The sequence below is a fragment of the Delphinus delphis genome, chromosome 14 (genome assembly GCF_949987515.2).
Source record: "Delphinus delphis chromosome 14, mDelDel1.2, whole genome shotgun sequence".
NCBI lineage: Eukaryota > Metazoa > Chordata > Mammalia > Artiodactyla > Delphinidae > Delphinus > Delphinus delphis.
In genome coordinates, this window is record NC_082696.1 from 49,319,775 (window position 1) to 49,345,192 (window position 25,418).

General features: G+C 39.1%; 1 protein-coding gene across 1 annotated transcript in view; it reads left to right on the forward strand.

Moving 5' to 3' along the window:
• Positions 1-25,418, forward strand: part of AK9 (adenylate kinase 9) — a 120,582-nt gene that overhangs the window by 64,135 nt on the left and 31,029 nt on the right. The window contains exons 20-25 of the mRNA XM_060030124.1: positions 9,090-9,290; positions 9,656-9,771; positions 16,505-16,717; positions 20,142-20,402; positions 21,641-21,759; positions 25,081-25,300. Of these exons, the coding sequence (XP_059886107.1) occupies positions 9,090-9,290; positions 9,656-9,771; positions 16,505-16,717; positions 20,142-20,402; positions 21,641-21,759; positions 25,081-25,300 (1,130 nt within the window). The remainder of the gene's footprint in view (positions 1-9,089; positions 9,291-9,655; positions 9,772-16,504; positions 16,718-20,141; positions 20,403-21,640; positions 21,760-25,080; positions 25,301-25,418) is intronic.

Below are 25,418 nucleotides of genomic sequence, written 5' to 3' on the forward strand. Positions count from 1 at the left end.
ATGAGCCCCACATCATTTCAGTTTAGCTAATACAGGAAAGTAACATGAGTAAGAAGAGATGTGATGAGGTTCCATGGTCATTCATGTCTCTTTGAATGCCATCACCTTCATTCTGCATCTGGAGCAAGTTCTAGTTCAAAGGGAGACCATGGTCTCTCAAGGGCTGTCAGCATCCTCCCCACCCCAAGCCACTAAGTCACACTTACTCCCACATATCGTGGGTCCCCTAGAATTCTATGCTCATGATAGAGCATCAGGAACACTCATGAGAATGAGATGGCAAAGAATGGCAGGCGGAGATCGTGCATATCTCTGCTCACACACCTGCCCTGTTGTCCCATTGGAGTCTCTTTGGATTTTGCTTACAAAACTCAATTCAAAGATAAAATTATTAAAAATTTCAAAATGACAACCAAAGTGCATTAAACTAACTATGAGACCATTCTGGGCGAGAGATCTAGAGCAACTGCACAGCTCATACACCCATGAAGCCAGCCCTCCTCAGAGGTCCAGTTTGGTGGGTCGGGGCAGGGCAAGAAGGAATCTTACAGATTTCCAACGAAAGTCACTCTCAGGGCTGGAGAGTGGGCTTAAGCAGCAAGATAGGGTACCTCACTGTGGTGGAAGCGGGGCTCATAAAATGCTTCCGAGCACAATTAATATTGAATTAGAAATTACTCTTACAAACTAAAGTTTTTCAGATACCTGCAGCTAGATGCCAGCCCTGGAGCAATTAAGGGATGAAAACCTGCTGTTAGCTGATAAAAGAACCAGGACTAAGGGGAATTTTTACAATGAGAAAGCTCAAATTTAACATAGATCGTTTTTACTACAGGGATTGGCATTAGGTTTATGGGACAGTAAGTATAAAATCAGAACCTTGTGCCAGACAGAAGAGCTAACAGGATGAAATACCCAATTTCCTTTTTAAGAATCCCACACCTTTATTGACTTCAACTCTCACCCAGAAACTTCATTATTTTCTTGAGTGCTTAACCAATTAGTCTGACAACAATCTTCCCACCCACCTACCTTTTACAAGGAAACAGACCATAAAATATCAAAAGAAATAAAAGAAACTGACATCCATTAAATATGACACAAATGTCCATTAAATGTTTCCAGATTTCCAATATCCCCAATGTTTCACAGTTGGTATTTAATAATGTAACAGATCTAGGGGACAATTTAATGTCATTGCCTTTTATCTCATTATTTCCCCCAGGCAACCTAAATTGGATGTTCTAAAGCCAGTAGCCTACTCCATTCAGGGTCAGTTCTAGCCAGCTCTGTAGACATGACTGGGCTTCTCCAGAAGCAATTAGTGTCTGTGAAATCGTGGGTCTGTTTTGTCCCTGTTAAACCATATTCTGTTTCACAGAAGGGCTTGCATCTGGTTTAACTAGTGATTACTTCTTCCATCCAAGGGTCCTTTTTCACAAAGTCTTCTCCTGTAAATTGCTTAAGTAGGCAATTTGTTTTTCACTTAAAACTGCCTTTTCTAGCCATCAAAAGACAAATACCATATAATTCTACTTATATGAGATACTTAAAAGTAGTCAAAATCATAAAGACAGACAGTATAATGGTGGTTGCCAGGGGCTGGGAGGAGGAGAGAATGGGGACTTATTGTTTAATGAGTATAGAGTTTTTGGTTTTACAAGATGAAAACAGTTATGAGGATGGATGGTGGTGTTGGTTGCACACCACGTGAATGTATTTAACACCACTGAACTGTACACTTAAAGATGGTTAAGATGGTAAATTTTATGTTATGTGTATTTTACCAAAATAAAAAAGAGAAAGGAAAAAATACTATCCTGTCTAACATAATAAATCCATTACTTTTGGAATTTTTTTTTACTTTATCCAGAGTTCCCTGTGGTAGGCTGATGGTGGCTGCCAAAGGTGTGTCCACATCCTAATTCCTGGAACCCGTAGATGTTACCTTATTTGGAAGAAAGGTCTTTGCAGATGTAACTAAATTAAGAATCTTCTTTTAAAATATTTATTTATTTAGCTGTGCAGGGTCTTAGTTGCAGCACGTGGGATCTTCATTGTAACATGCAGGCTTTTTAGTTGCAGCATGTGGGATCCTTTAGTTGCGGCATCCAGGCTCTTAATTGCGGCACGTGGGATCTAGTTTCCTGACCAGGGATCAAACCTGGGCCCCCTGCATTGGGAGTGCAGAGTCTTAACCACTGGACCACCAGGGAAGTCCCTAAATTAAGAACTTTTGTTTTGTTTTGTTTTAATGAGGCTTTGAAAGCCCTAAGGGATCTTTCTTTTTTTTCTTTTAGTATTTATTTATTTGTTTGTTTGTTTGGCTGCATAGGGTCTTAGTTGTGACACGTGGGATCTTTGTTGCGGTGCACAGGCTCTTTGTTGTGGCACACGGGCTTCTCGCTAGTTGTGGCGCATGGACTCTAGAGCGCACAGGCTCAGTAGTTGCGGCGCATGGGCTTAGTTGCCCTGCAGCATGTGGGATCTTAGTTCCCCAACCAGAGATCAAACCCACGTCCCCTGTATTGGAAGGTGGATTCTTAACCACTGGACCACCAGGGAAGTTCCTAAGAATCCTGGTATGGGGAGATTATGTGGGATTATCCAGGTGGGCTGTAAATGCCATCATAAATGTCCTTATAAGAGAGAGCCAGAGGGAGATTAGCCTCTCACACAGAGGAGAAGGCAATTGGAAGATGGAAGCAGACATTGGGTGATGCAGACTCCAGCCAAGAGATGACAGTACCCAGGAGAAGGTCAAAGAGGCAAAAAGGATTCTCCTCCAGAACCTCCGGAGGTAGCAGAGCCTTGCCAACACCTTGATTTCTGACTTCTGGCCTCCAGAACTGTGAGCGAATACATTTCTGTTGTTTCAAGCCACCAAGTTTGTGATAATTTGTTTTGGCAGCTACAGGAAACTAACACATACCCAAAGCAGGCTTTTTATATCTCCTGCTTGGGAACACATCTTTTCCTTTGAAGTTTGGCTTCTGTCTTGGGCCACAAGATAATCATTATCTCTGTCAAATAAGATTACTGAAGTCTCATTTCAATCCTGTCGTCACTCTAGCCTTAGAATGGAATGACACATGTATTGCTTAGAATCGACACTTTAAAGGGCAATCACCTATGCATTCCGAGGCTGCTTAATAACTTTTCTCATTCCCAATTTGCTTTCTTTATGTACTGGTTAGGTATAGGCCAATTACATGCAAGAACATGAGCTTAGAGTAACCATTGGCTCAAATCACAGTGCTTCATTCCAAGCACTTCATGGACATGTAATAGAGTCAGCTAGTAATAAACATCGGGAAATTCATCCATTCCTTCAACAAGTATTTATTGAAGTCCTTCTAAGTGCCATGCAAAGCAACGACACTGCCCTAGGTAGTACAGACTCAGCAGTGACCGAGACAGTCAAGAGCCCTGCCCTCAAGGAGCCATCATTCTATGGGGTGAAGAACAAGAATAAACAAGTAAATAACTAGGATAATTTCTGATTGTGTTAAGAGCCATGAAGAAAAATCTATGAAGACACTAAACCAGTACCTGGGATATAGTAGGAACTCAGTAAGTGTTTGTTCAATGAATGAGCAAGGTAGAGACCCCGGGGGTGGTTTGGAAGATGCAACACTAAACATTATGGTCAAGGAAGAGTGTCACCTGAGATGATATTTGAGGCCAGACAAAAGCGCTGAAAGGACCTGGGCAAAGATCCCTCCACTGCCAAGGCTCAGAGGTGGGCACAGCTTCACATGGTCAAGGAAGAAATTGAATGTGGTTGGAGCATGGTGAGCAAGAGGGAGGTGGGAGGTGAAACTGGAGAGCAAAGCAGAGGCCGGAGGCTTATGGAGATGGGAGTTTTCTCTAAGTGCAAGTGGTCAATCTGATCTCATGGACATTTTAAAAATTTCACATTGGCTGCTATATGACAAGTTATAGAGTTATCCTGCACCTCAAGTTCTTCATTTGTAAAACAGGACTAGGAAGATTTACCTAGCAGAGTTTTTATATGGATAAGAACATTTCTTCAAAGCACCCAGCAGAGAGTCTGCCTCATAGTTGATGCTTTAACATCATCATTACCAGACTAGAACTTAGAGATGTTTTCCTCATCTGCCTTATGTTCTGAAAAGACCAGAGCTCAGGATTCCTAATTCAAATTAAGTGAAACTGAATCTTAGCACTCTCAAAATCAATAGTTACATTCCCTCCCCGAATATCAGAAGGAAAGGAACCAGCATTTGGGGCTTAAACCAATCAGGATAAATTCCTGGAGCTGGAGAGAGGGTCCTACTCCCTCAGCCATGTGGGGAAGGGTAAACACTGGAACAAAAGCACAGGTCTGCCAGGAAGGAAGAAGAGGAACACAGAGGCTGGGTGAATTACCACCAGTGTCTGTCACAGGGTGTGTGGTATAAAGTCTCTCCATCTCTCCCTTGCTAAATCTTCACTAAATTCCACATTGCTCTCCAGTGCTTGTTTTCAAGCAGACTATTGGGAAATATATCAGTTTCCTAGGATAGCTTTAACAAGCTACCATAAACTTGGTGGCTTAAAACAACAGAAGTTTACTCTCTCACAGTTCTGGAGGCTAGAAGTCTAAAATCAAGGTGTTGGCAGAGCCATGCTCCCTCTGAAATGTCCAGGAAAGAATCCTTCCTTGCTTCTTCCTAGCTTCTGGTTACTCCAGCAGTCCTTGGTGTTCCTTGGTTTGTAGCTGTACCACTCCAGTCTCTGCCTTCATCTTCACATGGCCTTTTTTTTCTCTCTGTGTGTGTGTGTGTGTGTGTGTGTGTGTGTGTGTGTGTGTGTGTCTGTTTCTGTGTGTCTTCTCCTCTTACCAGAACACCAGTCATTGGATTTAGGGCCCACCCTAAATCTGGGATGATTTCATCTCAAGATCCTTAACTAATTACTTCTGCAAAGACCCTGTATCCAATTCATGTCACATTCACAGGTACCAGGGGTCAGGATGTGAACATATATTTGTGGGGGGCACAATTGAATCCATCACAAGAAGTGTAATTCAAGGAAAAGGAACAGGGGACAGCAGACACCTAGGGTATATAAAGAGCAATGCTCATAATGACAACTGCAGAGATAGTGTGTCCCTAAGACCAGTGGTTCCTTAACGGCCATCCAAAAACCAATGCCATGGTCTGATCAGGTTTTCTCCAGTCAAATGCATCTCTCTCAAATAAAGCCTGACCTCACCATGTTGAGTTGTCAGGACCAGGCTGGGCAGCCTGGAGTGAGCAACCACTGAACATTTTGCAAATCGCTTCCTGCCACCCCATTATCCAGAAACCTGACCAGATTTAAGTAGCAAACAATTCAAAGTTTAAATTCTGGAGCACAGACGTTCAGTGTTGTTGATTAAGGGTTGATCATGTGCTTCGACTATCAAGTAACTAAGTGGTAGGGTTGACTTTTTAAATTAAGAAGCAGAGCTGCTGACCTTGCTTAAGAGGAAGACTATTCCATCTGTATCCATTGCGACTGCATTTGTCTACAAGTAACAGAAATGCCAAAACACTGTATTAAATAAGGGACATGTCTCATCCCTGAGTCCAGGGTTTTTCTTGTTTTTGTTTTTTTGGCTGCGTTGGGTCTTCGTTGCTGCACGCGGGCTTTCTCAAGTTGCAGCGAGTGGGGGCTACTCTTGTTTGCAGTGCGTGGGCTTCTCATTGCTGTGGCTTCTCTTGTTGCGGAGCACAGGCTCTAGACACACGGGCTTCAGTAGTTTTGGCACGTGGACTCAGTAGCTGTAGCTTGCGGGCCCTAGAGCACAGGCTCAGTAGTTGTGGCGCACGGGCTTAGTTGCTCCACGGCATGTGGGATCTTCCCAGACCAGGGCTCGAACCCTTGTCCCCTGCATTGGCAGGTGGATTCTTAAGCACTGCGCCACCAGAGAAGTCCCCAGGGTTGGTTTGATAGTGTAAAGATGTCATCAAACATCTTCTGTCCTCCTGTCTCCATACCACAGTCTTTGGCTCAAAATGTTTTTCTTCAGTTATTGTTTCAGATTCCTTTCTCAGGATCACGTTTTATTATTTTTTTAGTTAGATAGTTATTGCTTTTCAACCACATTAATCTTCTTCTTGATAGTTTTCATTTCATTGTCCTTTTTCTCTGTATTTTTTGGAGAGTTGTTATCCTCCACATCACTGACTTATTTTCTGCTCCTTATTGCCTCTCTCCTGATGCGTATTTCAATTCTGCTATTGCATTTTAGATTTTCTTGCATTATGTTCTTATTTCAACTAGCTTTCTTGTATTTCTGCCTTTATCTTAGGCTGGTCTCTCCTTTTGCCTCATGGCTCCTATTTCACAGACTCTGTTGTCCTCCTGTGCTTTTTGAGTGTACGAAGTACGTATCTTCTAAAATTTAGTTTATTTTGCTTTATATGAGAAATCTTCTTCAAAAGCAAGCTCTTCATCTGAATCTGTGAATCAATACTCTCTTTCCTTCATTATAGCGTATTTTCATAGGCCTTGTTGTTGCTGTTTTGTTTTGTTGTTGTTGTTGACTTCTCCCTGAATGGAGCAGGTAGAGTAGGGTAACCAACAGGAAGGATAGGTAGAGTATTTATAAGAACCACCCCCACTCCCCCCAACAAACGCACAACACGCATATACTCCTTTCACTTAAACTTCCTGCCAGGCACTCTCAGATATAGACCTGAAGGTCAGCTCAATGTGCACAAACCTGATTCAATTTATGATATTTAGTATCATCTTCTATGGCTTTTCTAGGCTGAAGCTGGATCTTCTTCATCTCCAACTATTGCATTCTCTGATTAAGCCAGAGAAGCCAAGACAGTTTAGAATTTTCTGTATATTCTTGGTGTTCTTCTTCTCTTTGTCAGGGTTACGTTTTTCTTTAGGTAATTGAACACCTTACAATTAAATATGCTGCCACCAGGCCAGCCCTAGGCTTGTCCCCTTCTACTCCCTGTTCTCCTGAGTATTAAACGTTACAGATTCTGTAGAAAGAGGACCCAACTATTACTTTAGCTAACTTAAAAGACAGCTTCCACAGTATTACAGAATGGCTACATATATATTTAAAACATTTGTGTGTGTGTGGTCTACACAAAACTTGTGTCTCAGAACTAGGAGAGACTATATGGGCTGAGAAGAAAGATTATTAGTTCTTCCTTCCCTGAAACTAGCTATGCTAGATCTGTATGTGGATCATGTCTTATATCATCCAGGAAAGCAGTTGTTGATCTACATCTCCAGCAGTGGTACTAGTTGAGACGCTCCTCAGTTTCACCACACCAACACCCACAGCTGAGACTTTGGCATATCATCGCCCTTTATTGCCACTTTATGATCCTTTGGTATATCTTTACGGGTATCTCAAGAAATTAAAAGAACTATCAGGCACTGCAAGTTTGATGCCATGTGAACAGGAGTTTGAATGATATTTAACAACAGTCATCAGTCAAAATTGTATGTACCAATTGTTATTCTGGTCAACGTCCTTTTGTGTACTTAAGAATATTCTTCATTTTCTGCCTTATTCTATTGTGTATTTTTATGCCTTGCTGAAACCAAGCAGTGTGCTCGTGTGCCCGCGGCACAGGAAGCCACACTCGGACAGCGGGTGTTTGCAGCAAAGTAAGGGCTTATTGCAGGGCGCCAAGCAAGGGAGTGGGAGATGAATCTCAGATCTACTCCATCTTGGTCTTTGAGTTGGGGGCTTTTAAAGGGGAAGAACAAAGAAGCTGTAGTTAATTGTCATCTTGTGACATTTCTTAATCGTAGTTTCAGGGGTCAGGATGCCTACTGTTTATGAGCCTCTGCTCTGGGGGTGCATGATCAGGGGTCTTGCCCTGGAGAAACAACCTGAGTTTGTACATTAATGATGTTATCTGACTTTGGTTGATTAGTGTTCAGTTAGCACAGGATTGAGGTCAGAGGGGACAAGAAAAGGAATAAAGTTTTGAATAGGGAGGTTAACCATAAACTAGGCAGGGGAACTCGGTTTTAGGGGGACTCAGTTTCAATACTTTACCTAACAAGAACCGTATTATCAATTAGATATAGTATACACAATTTAAACTATGTTTTGAAATTTTCTTTGTGCCAAGAACTTCATAAAGGAATGTTTTAAAATTCAAACACTATTAGATTTTTTTTTTTAAGTGTCTGAGCCTACCGAGGATACTACAGTTGGAACAGAAATTCCAAAAGGATCCAAAGAGGGACTAGAAACTAAAGAATTATCTGAAACAGGTTAGATTATCAAATAAAAGTAGTTAGTGCATAAAAGTGCTTTTCATATTCTCTTACAATTTTAGGCATAGTACCAACTTCCTACTTGTTTCTTTCTATGTCAGTCGTATGCCAGTTGATGTGTGTTATATTTATTTATCTAACTTATTATATTAAAAGTGTATCTAGCCAACTTATAACAGTTTTTCATCAAATTTTATGTTATACATTTTATTAACAGTTAAAGTTGCCATATGAAATTGATATTAATTATCCAAATAATTTGGATTTTATTTATAATTCATCTACAGCAATACAAGGAATAAAGTATAATTGAAATATGAATATATAAATGTATATTATTGCTTAGAACACTAAGTTTATTTCTTTCAAATTTTTTAAATAAATTTATTTATTTAATATATTTTTATTTTTGGCTGCGTTGGGTCTTCATTGCTGCGCGTGGGCTTTCTCTAGTTGCGGTGAGCAGGGGCTACTCTTTGTTGTGGTGAGCAGGCTTCTCACTGCAGTGGCTTCTCTCATTGCAGAGCACGGGCTCTAGGCACGCGGGTTTCAGTAGTTGTGGCATGAGGGCTCAGTAGTTGTGGCGCATGGCCTCTAGAGCACAGGCTCAGTAGTTGTGGTGCACGGGCTTAGTTGCTCCACAGCATGTGGGATCTTCCCGGACCAGGGCTCGAACCCATGTCCCCTGCGTTGGCAGGTGGGTTCTTAACCTCTGTGCCACCAGGGAAGCCCCAAATGTTTTTAAAGTATTATAAAGTATAAGTTATTTTGGCAATATGACTAAAGATATAATGCCTGAAGGCTCTTTTTTCTTTCCTTTAACTTTTACTCAAAAGTTGTACTACCTGAGTTTCCAGAAGACGCTTATCCTGATGTTCCTGAAATGGAGCCAATTAAAGAGAGTGTCAGATCTTTCTACTACGCCTGGAGGCGGATGGAAACAGCAATCAGTGACTCTGTTACTCAAGTTTTAAACTTGGAGATTGCTGACAAAACTCCAGAGGAACTACTTCAAAAAGTCGTTGAGGCCATGGAAAGTAAGGGCTGTCTGTAATCATAACATTTATTGTCATGAGCAGGTAATATTATTAAAAGTACTGTGAAAGTTTAAAGCCTGTGGTTTGTGAAGCAAAACAGTCAGTATAACCAGGGATGATATTTAAAATATTTAACAACTGTCATAGTGCAGGCACCCACCAATCAGAACAGCCATGAGGCACAAACAGCACTGGCCAAACTGGCCAGTTGTCACTTAAAGAATTTGTGAAGGCCTGTTTGCATACACATTTAAGCTAAGAGACCAGTCCCTATAATTAATTTTCCTAATCTTTGGCTACTGTAATATGCTAATAGGCTTTTATCCTAAAAATACCTTCCCAACTATTTCTTCTTTTTTCTACAGAACCTTTCCACTATGCTGGCTGGGAGTTAACTGTGGACGATTATGATGAAGAAACAGAAGACTATCAGGCTGAGGCCGAAGGTGATGAGGAGCTAGAAGAGGAGGAGGAGGAAGAGGTAGGAGTCTTGGTTCCTGCCCCTCACCGTGGTCACATCACTGAAAGCGCACATATCCAGAGTGGTAATGGGCACTTTTAGACTCCAAGAAAACAAGCAGCAATCTTCAATTTTATAAACATTTTCAACACATTTTGCCTCCAACCAGCTTCATTTGACCTCTGAAATGCCAGGGCTACTTAGGCAGTATATTACGCCCATGAAAAAAGAATTCTTTAAATTTTTTCCCCTGGAAACGTCTATAGGTATTAGAGACAGAAATATTTTATAAACTTAACAAAAGTGGACGTCCATTGACAGGGGAGTGGATAAAGAAGATGTGGTACATATATACAATGGAATATTACTCAGCCATAAAAAGGAATGGAACTGGGTCATTTGTAGAGACGTGGATGGACCTAGAGTCTGTCATACAGAGTGAAGTTAAGTCAGAAAGAGAAAAGCAAATATCGTATAATAATGCATATATGTGGAATCTAGAAATGTGGTACAGATGATTTTATTTGCAAAGCACAAATGGAGACACAGACTTACAGAGCAAATGTATGGATACCAAGGGGGAAAGGGGTGGGGTGGGAGGAATTGGGAGGCTGGGATTGACACACATACATTCCTGATACTATGTATAAAATAGACAACTGATGGGAACATACTGTATAGCACAGGGAACTCTACCTAATGCACTGTGGTAACCTAGAAGGGAGGGGATATCTGTATGTGTATGGCTGATTCATTTTGTTGTGCAGTGGGGGCTAACACAACATTGTAAAGCAACCATACTCCAATAAAAATTAATAACAAAAAAGATTTAACAGACGTGGGTGTTTTATACAAAGCACAGCAATGGCATCTTTGAGGGGCTACGGGCATGATAACAATGAGTGGTTTGCTCAAATGGGAACAGCTCATTTTAGGCCCCAATCTTCTCCCTTGGCACCACAATTTTGGTCACTCTTCTCAACTGATAGCCTCCCAGTTCGGGCATCTATCAATAATAAAATAGGAGGTGATTCTTTTAATTCCGGTCTTTATCAATAAAACGGGTAGATAAACACTCAGTTGTAATTAACTTACTGTTGCTTAACTTAAACCCAAATATGTATGTGTCAAACAACAAATGTTACACAATATGATTCTGTTAACAGCTTTCGGTACTTTATCCTAAGGAACTGCTGAGACCTTCAGTCAGGGTGGCTAAAGGATGTGCGTTTTGTCCCACTAATATTCAGATTCTCTCCTCTCAGTCATCCTTCTTCTGCCGTTCTTCTGTGCCCTCCTCTGGTCTGCAAGAACACGGTGTCTTTCTTGTATCTGCAGACAGTTCTCAAGCTGTCTGAATATTCAAAACTTAAATTTTTAAGTATGGTCTTCATTGATAATATAGTGTCTTTTCCTCACTTCCACTGTTCCTAATTTACCATAACACAGATCAGTTTTACCTGCAGGATTAGTTTCCAAAGGCTTCCATAGCAGAGTACCACAGAGACGTCCCTGGCGGTCCAGTGGTTAAGACCCCATGCTTCCCCTACAGGGGGCATGGGTTCAATTATTCCTGGTTGGGGAACTAAGATCCCACATGCTGCGTGGCATGGCCAAAAAAAAAAAAGAAAAGAAAAGCACCACAAACTCGAAGACTTAAAACAACAGAAATTTATCCTCTCACGGTTCTTGAGACCGGAACTCTGAAATCAAGGTGTTGGTAGGTAGGACCATGCTCCCTCCAAAGGCTCCCGGGAGAACCCTTCCTTGCCTGTTCCAGCTTCTGGTGGCTCCAGATAATCCTTGGCTTGTGGCTGCCTCTGTGCTGGCTTCAGCCTCTGCCTCAGTCTGCACTTGGCCTCTCTTCCGTGTCTTCTCTTATAAGGACACTTGTCACTGGATTTAGGGACCACCTGGATAATGAACAGTGATATGTCATCTTGAGATCCTTAATTACATCTGCGAAGATGTTTTTTCCAAATAAGGCAGGCATGGCTGCCAGGAATTCTGGGAGAACATCCTTAGAAATTTTGATCTAGGAAGAAAGACAACACTCTGTCTTTACATCCACCTGGAAAAATCACAAGAAAGAATTTCACTTCTCCCAGCTCAGTCAGTTGCCCCTATTAATCATAGTAACTAGAGGACTTTGTATATGATTGAGCCAACCTCAGTCACATGCACTCAGTGGCTATAAGGTGAGGAGTTACTCTGACTGTCTGGTCCATTTGAGAACCTTGGAATGTGGAAGAAGTGGTTCTCCATGAGAAGAGGGAGAAGGATCATGTTACTTGAAAAGGGAAAGAAAGGTGCTATACAGACAAAAGCAAAAAAATGTACACTAACTCATGATAAAAATTCTGGGAAGGTATGTACTCAAATGTTAACAGTCATTCCAGGAAAGATGGAGTAAAAGGGATTGGATTTACCCTCCTGCCTGAAACAACTGAAAAATAGGATAAATACATGAAACAGTTTTCAAGACATTGACATGAGACAGTGAAGCACAGTGATCCCAGAAAGGTGGGAAATAAATGAAGTGCACCCTACGATTTCCCCATCTTCCTGTCTGTAAGGCCATGTACCTTGTCCAGGCTGTGGGAAGCGGGACCCAGACAGAGCCAGGGAGACTCGTTGATTGGAGGATTGGAGGAGATAGAGCAGAGAACCCCTGGAGACCAAAGCAGCTAGAAGGGAAGGGACCAGAGATGAGAGAACTGTACACAGAGAGAGCTCTGGACACCTGCAGAGCAGCCCCTTCAAGTATTCAACAGAGCACTGATCAGCTTCGCATGTAAGGAAACTACTCAGGGCCCTGGGAAGTACCAAAGATTAGTGGGACCAGTACTTGGATCTCACACAGAGCCAGAAATAATGCCTATTCCCACCAACTAGACTGGAAAAACCTCATAATTCACAGGGCATTGGGTAGTATATTAAAAAGAGTCTAGTCTTAGGAACGGGGAATAATTAGACCTGGAATAGCACACACAGAAAAATAAAAACAAATAAAAGATCTACTGGTACAGACACCAACCTGGATGCATCTCAAAACAATTATGCTAAGAGAAAAAGCCAGACCAAAAAAGAATACATACTATGTGATTCCACCTACATAAAATTCTAGAAAATGCAGACTAATTATAGTGATAGAAAAGAGAGTGGTTGTTGTCTGGGGATGGGGCAGATAGGAGGCAAATAGGGGCAGGAGGGACGGATTACAAAGAGGCAGGAGCAAACTATGCAGTTGACAAATCTGTTTATTATCTTGACTGTGGTGATGGTTTCATGGATCAAACATATGTCAAAACTTATCAAATTATAAACTAAGTATGTAAGTGTTTTAATGTCGGTTATACCTCAGTCAGGCTGTTGAATGTGTTAATGGTGGTTATCTCTGAGTGAGGGACTCACAAGTAATAATATAGATAAATACTTATCTATATTGTCTGATTTTTTAACATTCGAGATGCAGTGTTTTTACAATAGGAAAGATCAACAACAAAGATATTTCGCTTTTGCCACACAAATAGAAAAAGAAACAACAGTTCTAATGTTGCTTCAGAGATCAGAAATTGCATCAAGGTGTGTCCAGGTGTTTGTCTTTCCTTATCAGTTCTGCCTGCACTTGGCGTGTGTTTAAATCTGAGGTTATTTCTTTCTCTACTTGTGGCAAATTAATTCTTGCCTCTCCTCCATCTCTTCCATTTTTTCCTTCCACAATACTTAATACCAGTTAGGTCTCTTGGATCTATCCTCCAAATATTTTATCTTTTCCCCAAATTTTCCATCTCTTACTTTTTTGTTCTTACATTTGTAGAGTTTGTTCAAATATGTGTAGACTTGTCTTACACTCAGCCTTCTAATTTAAGACATTCATTGGGGTCTCTAGAGTGGAGTATTAGTTTCCTATTCCTGCTGTACCAAATTGCTACAAAGTTGGTGGCTTAAAATAAGCAAATTATTGTACAGTTCTCACAGTCAGTATTTTGAAATGAATCTTAGAGGGCTAAAATCAGTGTTGGCTATGTTCCTTCCTCTAGAGGAGAAGCCTTTCCCTATCTTTCCCAGTTTCTGGAGGTCATCTGCATTCTTTGATTCATGGCCTCTTCCCTATCTTCAAAACTCATCACTTCAACCTCTACTGTCCATCATCTCATCTCCTTCTGCCTTTGACCTTCTTGCATCCTTCTTATAAAGACCCTGTGATTACATTGGACCCACCTGCATGATCCTCCCATCTCAATATCCTTAACTTAATCACGCACATACGATAACATAGTCACAGGTTCTGGGGATCTTTGGGGGCCAGATTCCACCACAAGTGCTCACTGTCTTCCTCAGCTCATTTACATATTTTATTGGTGCTCCTGAACTCTTTCTAGTGTTTACATGAATCTCTGTAAACGTCTCCATCATTTTTCTACTCTGAGATTGGGTTTCTTCCCTGCCTGTGTTGCAGAGTTTTGTGGTCTGTTTGATCTGACTAATCTTGCAGTGTGTGCCAGGCTTCCTGAGAAGGATGGTTGTTTTGTTTCTTTTTTTTTTTTTTTTTCTTTTTTTTGGCTCAGTGGAGTTCAGGACTGTTGCTGGAGTGCTTTAGGTGACAACATTCTCAAAAATTATGAAAGGCAAAGTGACTTTTCTCCCCATCGGTCAGAAGCATAGCAGCAGATAGGTCACCTATTTTGTTGCTGAGGCCTGAGACAAGCTCAGCTACCTGGATTCCTCATACTTACCCAGATGCAGGGTCAGGGAGGACTCCTCCCGCCCATACAGCTCCTTCTTGGTCTCTTGCAGGCCACAGAGACCACAAACACTCCTGGGTGGTAGTTGTTGATGCTAACATTCCCCCAGGAAATCCACAGATTTCTACAGGCAAAATTCCTCCGAAGACTTGGCATCTTAATGCTCTTGTCCCTCTGTTGTTTGTCTCCAGGTACTTGTCCCCCTCATAGCGGTAAAGAGTGTTGTACAGTTGTCTCCCCTCATGTCCATGGTTACCAGCCACCTGCCCCAGCAGCTATTTACCACTGAGGTGGCAGAGAAGGGAAGAGAGAGTCTGTAGATCACCATCTTCCCAGAATCCCTTGCTCCAAAAAAACCCCCCAACCTTGTCACCCACCACTCATCTACCTCACATTTTTTTAAACTGAAATTCAAATATAACTGGGGAGCCTTCCTTTTCACTTGCTAAGTCTGGCAACCTTACTTTAGGTGCATTTATTGAAAAACAAGAAAGACTGGAGAAATTAAGCGTCCAACTCCAGAACCTAGGAAAAAGCATAACAAAATAAACCAAAGGAAAGTAGAAAGGAGATTAAAGGCAAAAGTTAATAAAATAGGAAAACAAAACCAAATAAAACCAGTAGGCCTAACTTCAAAAACAATGAAGAGTTGGTTCACTGACAAGAGCAATAAAATAGACAAACTTCAAAAACAATGAAGAGTTGGTTCACTGACAAGAGCAATAAAATAGACAAACTTCTGGCAATGAGGTAAAAAGAAGGAGCAGTAGATAACATTTGAGATAGAAAGGGGTATATAATCAGATTTTAAAAGATGGTTGTTTTAAATTACAACTTTAATAAACGTTTAAGTCAAAATGAAAAGCGTTTTCAAAATACGAATTACTAAAATTTGCTTAGGGTGAAAGATAAAAGCTGAACAAACAAAAAAATTGTAGGGAGTTATAGGACAGTTCTTGTTGATTAGATAAGTCCTATGTTATTTAAATCTTCCACATCATAGAAAAACATCAGTACTTTCCAGCTCATTTTGAACCTTGCATAACCCTGACACAAAAATTGAACAAGAATGACACAAGAAAAGTAGAGATTAGTCTTATTTTTGCTCCTTTACATGAAGTTATTATATCTTGCTTGGCGGGGGGGGGGGGGGGGGAAGAGGTGTGTTGTAGAATAATCATGTAAAGTATTATTTCATTGGTATTTTTAAAAATAATGTATTTGTGTCTAAATTTGTGTCTATTTTTGTATATAGATGTGTAGGATAAACTTAGAAAAAGAGGTCTGGAAGGATACACATAAAACTACTGAGTGTCAATATAGTATTGTAAGGAAGAAGGTGAGAGGAAATGTTCACTCTATGCATTGTGATAAGTTTTGAATGTTTTTACAGCAAGCATGTATTGTACAACACAGAAAATTATTTTTTAAATGTACTTTGCTTTAAATAAATTGCAGGAGTCCTTAAGGGACTTTACACACAGTTTCTTCATCTATCACAAATAAAATATATTACACATTTCCAATTGAACAAAATAAAATAGTTCCAAATTATTTGATATATAGCCACTGAGTAGGAAACGAAGCAAATCCTGAGGCATCTCCCATTTCATTTTCAAAGGGTAAGAAGTTGCGACCCTGACTCAGCTTTTACTTCTTGGAAATAATTTTATTTTAGAAACTGACCTCACAGTGACCCTGCACCAGCACATTATGGGGGTTTTTATTACACATTTGTCTGTAGAGGGCTGGGGATGCCTTCATTCTCAGTGCTGCTTCATTTTCTTTATAAAATAAAGACACTTGGGATGTGAACTCAGGTGGATATGAGAACCTGATTTTTTGATTAATTTAAATAGTATAAGAACTGGTCTTTTGTGGATTGTTTTAAATGGATATTGTTACGGATTAAATACTATTCAAGTTGCATTTTTTATAATTCCCTCTTTAGTAGTACATGAATAATACATTAATAGTGTTCTCCAAACTTTGAATAATATTTCTAGAATGAAGATAGAATTAGAGAGAAGAGAAGGCATTTGGGAGATACAAAGCACTTTTGTCCAGTGGCTCTCAAAGAAAATTTCATCCTACAACCAGGCAGCACAGAAGAAGCAGCTAAATATCGAGAAAAGATCTACTACTTTTCAAGTCCTGAGGCTAAAGAAAAGTTTTTGGAGCAACCTGAGGAGTATGTGGCTCATGATGAACCATTAAAGGTGAAAACAATATTCGCATCCTGACGATCGCTCCTGCGTACTTTTTTAGGGACTTATTACCAACCTCCACCATTTTACTCAGTAGTGAAGTCCCCAGTCTAATATAATGGTATGGAAATATCTAGGTTCCAAGAACAACTTTTTGGAATATAACATAATCTAATTATCTATTTGGATTTCTTCAGTAATGCCTGTGTCAGACCAACACATGGTATCTTTTTAGCTGAAGTAGAAAGTCACAGCTGAATTTACTGTGTGTAAATGTATTGGATTTATTTTATTGCCTAATCATTTTGACATACCATTTTAACATCTAATTTCTTGTTAGACATTTTTTCACAGTAATTTTTATAGTGTGAGTTTGCCATTGTGGATATGAAATAGTACTTAGGAAATCTTTGGGCATATGATCCTTCGTTTCTCTTAATTATCTTATTAGTATAGTTCCTTAGAATGGGACTACAAGATCAAAATATATAAATCACAATATACTGTCATAACTTTCAGTAACGTTAATGCCTTGTTAAACAGAACTTATAAAACACAATTTAAACTCTTCTGGATAATTTGGGCCATTTTCATGGACCTAAATCGTCCCATAGGGATGACTGAAGTATGCCGATGGTTGTGCCCTGGCCCTGCTGGTGATGGGAGTCACTTAGGAATGTGGCCTTTTGTCTTCTTTTGGTGTTTTGTTTTCCTCTTAGTCTGTTTCACTACTTGCCATCTATTGACTTGTTTTACTCGTAACCCTGTGGACAAAAGCCTGAAATCTTAATGGTGAGTCCACAGTTTTTCTGCAAATTGTCATGGATCTACATCCCTTCACTTCCTATCTACTTATCCACTCTGCATTCCACACAGCTCTGTCTGCCAGAGGTTTAGCCTGTGGATGAGTGAGGTGTCACTTCAGCAATTTCATCACTGAGGGATTTAAAATGGGATTCAAAAGTATGGTGTGAGACTGCACCTACATAATTTCATACCACTCTATTTTCACTATTCACCATTCTCTTTTTCATGATTTTTCTCAAGTGATTCATCAACTGACTTAAATCTTATCACATGACCAGTTCTTTTTTTATTGACATACAATATTATATCAGTTTCAGGTGTACAACATAGTGGTTTTACATTTACGTATATTGTGAAATGATCACCAAGTTAAGTCTAGTAACCATCTGTTACCATATAAAGTTATTACAATATTGTTTACTATATTCCCTATGCTGTACAGCCAACCTGGACATATTTATTTTATAGCTGAAAGTTTGTACCTTTTAATCCCCTTCACCTATTTTGCCCATCTCCCTACCCACCTTCCCCTCTGGCAACCACCAGTTTGTTCTGTATGTCTATGAGTCTGTTTCTGTTTTGTTATGTTTGTTTGTTTTGATTTTTAGATTCCACATATAAGTGAAATCATACAGCATTTGTCTGTCTCTGCCTGAATTATTTCACTTAGCATAATACCATCTAGGTCCATCAGTGTTGTCACAAATGGCAGGATTTCATTCTTTTTTATGGCTGAGTAATATTCCATTATGTGTGCATGTGTGTACCACATCTTTTTTAAACCATTCATGTATCGATGGACACTTAGGTTGCTTCCATATTTTGTTTACTGCAAATAAACGCTGCAAAGAAATGCATAGTGGTACATATATATTTTCTAATTAGTGTTTTCATTTCCTTCGTATAAATACCCAGAAGTGGAATTGCTGAATCACAAGAAAGTTCTATTTTTAGTTTTTTGAGGAACCTCCATGCTGTTTTCCATAGTGGCTATACCAATTTACATTCCCACCAACAGTGCACATCCTTGCCAACACTTGTTTCCTGTCTTTTTGGCAATAGCCATTCTGACGAGTGTGAGGTGATATCTCACTGTTGTCTTGATTTCCATTTCCTTGATGATTAGTGATGTTGAGCATCTTTTAATGTCATGCCCAATTCTTTAACTAATGATGGAATCAGTTCCACTGGAAGCACATAAACTGAGAGGGATGAAGGGTGGTCTCCTGGGGGGAATCCAGATGTGGTTAACAGAAGAAGAGTGAATAAATGCTGGGTGGCAAAGTCAACGGATATTTACATCATGTCTTCCTCTTGCTTTTGTGGGTTTTTCAAACCCTTGTTTTGCTGAAACACATTTTCAACTAACTTTCTTCATATCTGAAAATGTCATCATTTGGTTCTCATATATGTTTAACAATTAGTATGGACGTAGAGTTTAGGTTGAAAACCATTCCCTTTTAGAATATTAAAGGTATTGCTTTATTGTGAGGTAGCATCCAGTGTCACTAGGCTGATTTTAATTTCTTTGTAAGTCAGCTTCATTTTTTAAATATTTGAAAGCTTTTAAGAGCTTCTTTTCATTATCTTGTGTTCTTAAAATTGTCCAGAATCTTTTTTATTCATTGCACTGGACACATGGTACATGTTTAATCTGAAGTCATGTGTTTTTCATGCTAGGGAATCTTAGAATTTCACAGTACTACTGAACTTTTTACTTCAGCAGTCACATTTTTAATCTCTAAGATCTCTTTCTTTTCTCTGATATTTCTGTTTTCAGATATTCTTTTGTGGACTTGCTATCTTCTTAAATCTCTTAAGTTTCTTTCTTTTTTTTTAAATTTCCCTATTCCTCAAGATACCTGACTCGTCTTTCCCCTGTATTTCTCTGGTATACTTGCACCTTTAAACTCTTCTCTGAACCTTTCCTTCACAAGGACAGAAGGTGATGAGACTGTGCTCCTTGCTTCCCTCTGCTACTCGAAATCTGTTACTGCCAGCCCCTTGGAGGCTTATTCCATCCAGATATATCACCATCTCCCACTCCTCCTTGCCGTCACCTACCAATATCATGGTCATTTCCCCACATTCACAAAAGATTTCCCTGCTCCTCCATCCCAACTCTCACTGTTGTTCTTGACAATTTAAGCATCAGTGGACAATCCATACATCTGGATCTCTGTGGGTTCTCTGGTTTTGGGGCTTCCCTATCTCCAATACAGAGATTACAGGAGTTAATGAAGGGACCCCTAGTGTTCCAGTATCAATGGGCTTTTTGTCTGGTAGAGAGGTTTTGTTGTTGTTTTTATCGTGCTAAGAAAGTGCCTTTCCATTCTTCCTTAATTAAAACTTTTTTAAAGGAACAAAATTAATTTAATTTTATTAAATGCCTTTTGGCACTTGATATTAAGATTCTCTATGGTTGTTGATGATCCCTGAGGACCATGGTTGACGCAATGAATCATGTTAATTGGTATCCTAATGCTGAAACATCCTTGAGTTTGTGAAGTGATAATTCAGTCTTAGGGAGGGCAGTTAATAATAAGCCTTACGTTTTCTAAATTCTCAAAGCTTCCTTTTCTTCACTCTCCTTCTATCCTACAACCCCCTGACCCACCCCCTGTGGCAGGCTCCTCCATTAAGAATATGCCTTTTGGGCCCCCATGGCTCTGGCAAAACTGTATGTGGAAGACAGTTGGCAGAAGAATTGGGCATTTTTCATATCCAGTTTGAAGAATTTCTTCAAGAAAAATTAATGCTTAAAACTGAGAAGAAAGTTGGACCTGAATCTGAGGACGATTCTGAGGATGAACAATTAGCAAAACAAGAACTTGAAGAGCTTGCAATTCAGGCCAATGTTACAATTGAGGAAGAAAATACAAAGAAGCTGGTAGGAATATTAATACTCTCCTTGCAGATAACTGTGCTTACTGGTGTTACTTTGGGGGAGAAGAATATAAGCTGATTCACTTTGTTATACAGCAGAAACTAACACACCATTGTAAAGCAATTATACTCCAATTAAGATGTTAAAAAAAAAGAAACAAACTCTATAAAGTTTCTAAGAAGAAAAAAATAGCCCATAAAAATCATTTAAGAGTCATCCTCCCCATATGTTTAATACAGATCTTACTGCTCATCTAGAATATAAAATACTGAGTTTTACATGACTCCAATAAAAAACAGAAAAGCTTTTCCTGACAAGAGTGTTATATAGCATTTATTTGGGACGATGCTATTTGATATGTCTGACCTAGACTGTAAGGTTTTCCATTATTGTGTTCTCCGTTTTCTATTTAACGTCATAAAAAATCTGTCCCAGCGCCAGTGGAGATCTCAAAATATTAATTTCTAATGATGCCTCATAAGAAAGTTTGTATATATCTCTTAGGTGTTTTCTATCTGGAGGTATAAAGAGAAAGTTCTTAATTCTAACTCACTTTTTAACCATTTCTGATATAGCTGGACCCTTTTCTTCTCAAATGATTTCCTATAAATGGACGCAGGTACAGATTATATTCCAGATGACTGCCTGCCTGGCCCATCCTTTAATCAGGATCTAGGTTGAATAATTATAAGATAGATGACAAAAATCAGTTAAGCTTTATAGGTGTGTGATATAGACTGAACAAGGTTTTAGTAAAAATGATGAGACAGGTATCCTGAGACCATGTATGAAAATCAGTCATGCTAATTGCTAGTAACTCCTTTTAGCAATAGTAATTATCATTTAATATTTAAAACCATATTAAATATTAGTTTAAAGAAAAGAGCTCAGATTTTTAAATGTTTATGAGCAACAGTATAAAAAATGACCTGAGGGACTTCCCTGGTGGTCCAGTGGTTAAGACACCGTGCTCCCAGTGCAGGGGCCCAGGTGCGATCCCTGGTCAGGGAACTAGATCCTGCATGTGTGCTGCAACTAAGAGTCCTCATGCTGCAACGAAGATCCCGTGTACTGCAACTAAGACCCAGCGCAGCCAAAATAAATAAATACGTAAATACTTTTGAAAAAACTGACCTGAGAAAAACAGTCCTTATCCTAATCAACTATGTAACATAGTATTATTTATTAATATACAGTTTAAAATTTTTGTTTTGTTTTCTGATTTTTGTTTGTACCCTCAGGAAGTACAGCTTACAGAAGAAGAAGAAGCAATCAGATTAAATCTAACAGAAAATGAGCCATTGCCTCCCGAAATCCTTGAAGCAATTCTCTCTGAGTGGTGGTTTAAGGAACCCATACGGTATCTTAATTTATGTAGGCTTTTATACATTTATTGACTTTTATTTGATTTATTCTTAAAAGTTAAAAACGTAATCCAACATAAATTTAAGAATTTTCTCCTTTACTCTCATGTAAACTAGTGATTCCACACATTAAAAACATCTAGGGGATTATTTAGGGACTTCCCTGGTGGCGCAGTAGTTAAGAATCCGCCTGCCAATGCAGGGGACACTGGTCCAGGAGCTCTGGTCCAGGAAGATCCCACAGCCGCGGAGCAACTAAGCCCGTGTGCCACAACTATTGAGCCTGTGCTCTAGAGGCCGCAAACTACAGCTACTGAAGCCTGTATGCCTAGAGCCCGTGCTCCACAATAAGAGAAGCCACCGCAACGAGAAGCCCGCGCACCACAACAAAGAGTAGCCCCTGCTTGCCGCAACTGGAGAAAGCTGGCATGCAGCAACAAAGACCCAATGCAGCCAAAAGTAAATAAATAAATTTAAAAAAACATCTAGAGGATTATTTTAAAAATACTGATGCCAGGGACCCCACCCCAAAATAATTGAATCAAAATCTTTAGAGGTGTGAGGTTGGGGCCTGGGCATTGGAGCTCCCCAGGGGATTATAATGTGTAGTTGTGATTAAGGATCCATATTCTAATCCTGTGTACACTCATGACGTACCAGACTCTTTGCCTTGTAGTCTTTTAACAATTAGTTAATTCCACTGTCAACTTAAAGAATAACGCACAACCTGAGGGTTGTGAGTTTAAATTTTATTCAGGGTCTTACTGGGGACTATAGCCTGGGAGATAGCTCTGAAGACCTGTTCCAAAGAGGTAGGGGAGGAGCCAGTACACATGTATGAATTTCTTGGCTAGGATATACATGTAGTTAAGCATATATCTTGGTAAAAGATTGCTGCTAATCACAAAGAACAGATATCCCAAGTTAATGATTTTAGTGCTTTTCTATGTATGGGAAAATGCAAGAATCTGGGGTCATTGAAATTCTTCCTGAGATATGCATTTAACTATCTAGGGGCCTGTTTATCCAAAGGACAGAGTGCCTCATCCTGTTTTTTCATCCTGAATTCTTTTCAGGGTACGCTGTCGGTAGGTGACTGCAGTGGGTTGTGACTTAACCCCTGTATAACTGGTTGATGAGCAACGCTCTTTGTTTTTGTTGCAGTGGTTGTTCACACCGCTAAATAGCTGTCCATAGTCTCATCCCTTTACCAACAGCCAGGAACAAGCCTGACGCCAGACAGAACAAACTAAGAATTCCAGGCCACCAGAGTTTAAGGCTTCACCTCGATTTCCTAACCAGAATCTCTTACCTCAGTATCCACCAGAAGAAAGTGAAATGATACTTACAGTACTGATAATAGCAAACACTTATATGGAACTTACTGTGTGCCAGATACTGTTCTCCTATATTTTATTCATATTAATTTCCTTAATCCTTACAACTTCCCTCTGGGACAGAAAGTTTATTTTCTCATTCTTGAGATAAGAAAACTTTATCATTAGAGAATTCAAATAACTGGCAGGTCCCAGTCCTCCTCTGGTCACTCTCTTTCACTTAGTCCCTGGCCTAACCAAGTAGTGGGATTATTAGTCACTTTAATTTTAATTTCTTGTTCCCTAAATTAGATCAATAGTCGTAGTAAACTTAGGCATGTTGCTGGCAGCAACATAGTCATGGGTTTTTCTTCATTAACTTAGCTCCTGACCTCACATACATTTAAAAAAAAAAAAAAAGCGTATGGATTGAAGAAAAGTAAAAGTGAAATTGTAATAGCCTAAATAAAATAGCTGAACATTAGCACTACGTTAAGACTTATTACAATGAAGACTGTAATAACATAAGAAATTTTATTATACAACAGTTATGTTAAAAAAGGATACAAAGTTATTTATAATATGATAGAAAGTTGAACAAATGAAGAACCAACTAGAAAGAAACAAAACAAAATGTCAGTAACCTCTTGGATATGAGGTTGCAGATAATTTTGTCCTTTTTTCATCACTTTATTTCTGATTTTTCTATAGTGAGATTTATTGCTTTTATAATCAGGAAAAAACATGTTTTAAAAAGGCATCTGTCCTAGAGATCTAATGTAACTAATTACATTAGTTACATTACTTCGGTTTTGTATGTGAGAAGCAAGAGGGAGTTGAAGGATGTCTCTGAAGTTTGGCACCTGGATACTAGTGAGTCAGAGGAAGAGCTGTGTGGAAGGGTAACAGTGAGCGTGATTTTTTGACAGTATGATGCATATATAATTCCTGAAGGGCATTCAGATGGAGAAACTAGGCAGCTTGTTGAAAATTCTAAATCAAAACTCAGAAGAAAGTTTGGGTGTAGAGGTAAAAGATTTAGATGTAATTGACAAAGAAGTAACAGCTAGAACAGAAGAGACTTTGCTGAAGGCACCTCTAAAGAAAACAACACATATCTTACGGCCAATATATGTAAATTTGCCCACTTAATTAGAAAGAAAACAACATTTCTAAATGACAGTTAAGAGCTGAAACTGTCAAATGTTCATGAAAGTCCTATTCCTTTGAAGAAGAGAACGTATATTTAAATATAAATAGTTAAACCAAATCTTAGATAAATGAGATAAACTTTCATTCAAAAAGGGACCAATATTAAACCTCTCAACTAAACCAAGCCAGGTTCTCCAAGCCTGTTTGTTTTTATAAATACTCCCTAATGAAAATGTGTTAACATTCCAAGTTATTTTCATGATTCTTAAAGTTTCTTCATACTTGAGCAAGTTTGATGATCCTGTCTGAATACGATCATCTTACACATGAGCCAAGACAACATTAATAATTGTCGCTGGTTACAAAGGGAACCAGGGAAGAGGGTTATGAACTTTCCCATGAAAAGAAACATCATTAGAAGAAAAATGACTAAAGGATAAGGATTCTCAATAAAGGGGTAGAGGGCAGCCAAGTAGACTCTTTATGTAAACGGTGACACATTCATTAGGCTGGTCACTTGTCCCAAGCAGAGAACTTATTTTCTCTTTCCCTGTGATCTTCTCACAACTTTTAGTAGGCTTCTAATTAATAGTAATTGTCTATAAACTGATTGACAGTACTTTTATACTATAAATATAAGTATAAAATATTATCATTTTAATCCAACTCAGTACATTTGGGAGAAGAAACAGCATGTAGAAATATTAAAAAATTAAAAGGTACTATAGGAAACTGGTTATTCATTGGGTGCCTTATGTAAAGTTGAAAGTTATCAGTACTTTTTTCATTTTTAAATCAATAGTTATAATATTTTAAGCCAATAAAGTAAGTTATGAAATTTCCACCTAGTTCCACAGGTTTTGTATTAGATGGTTTCCCGCAATATCCTGACGAGGTCCAGTTTCTGGGGAAATATGGGTTTTTCCCAGATGCTGCTGTTTTTATACAAATTGATCATCAAGATGTTTCTGATCGCCTCCTTCCTACCCAAATTGGAAAGTGGAAAATGAAACAAAAGAAGAAATTAGAAAGGAAAAAACTCATCAAAGAAATGAAGGCAAAAATCAAGGTATGTATCTGTTAAAAAAAAAGCATGAGAGTAAATGTGTTCAGCATTTATCCAGTTTATAAAGTGGTCTTTACAAAAATGTAGTTTTCTGATTTTAATACCACATTCAGTATGAAAA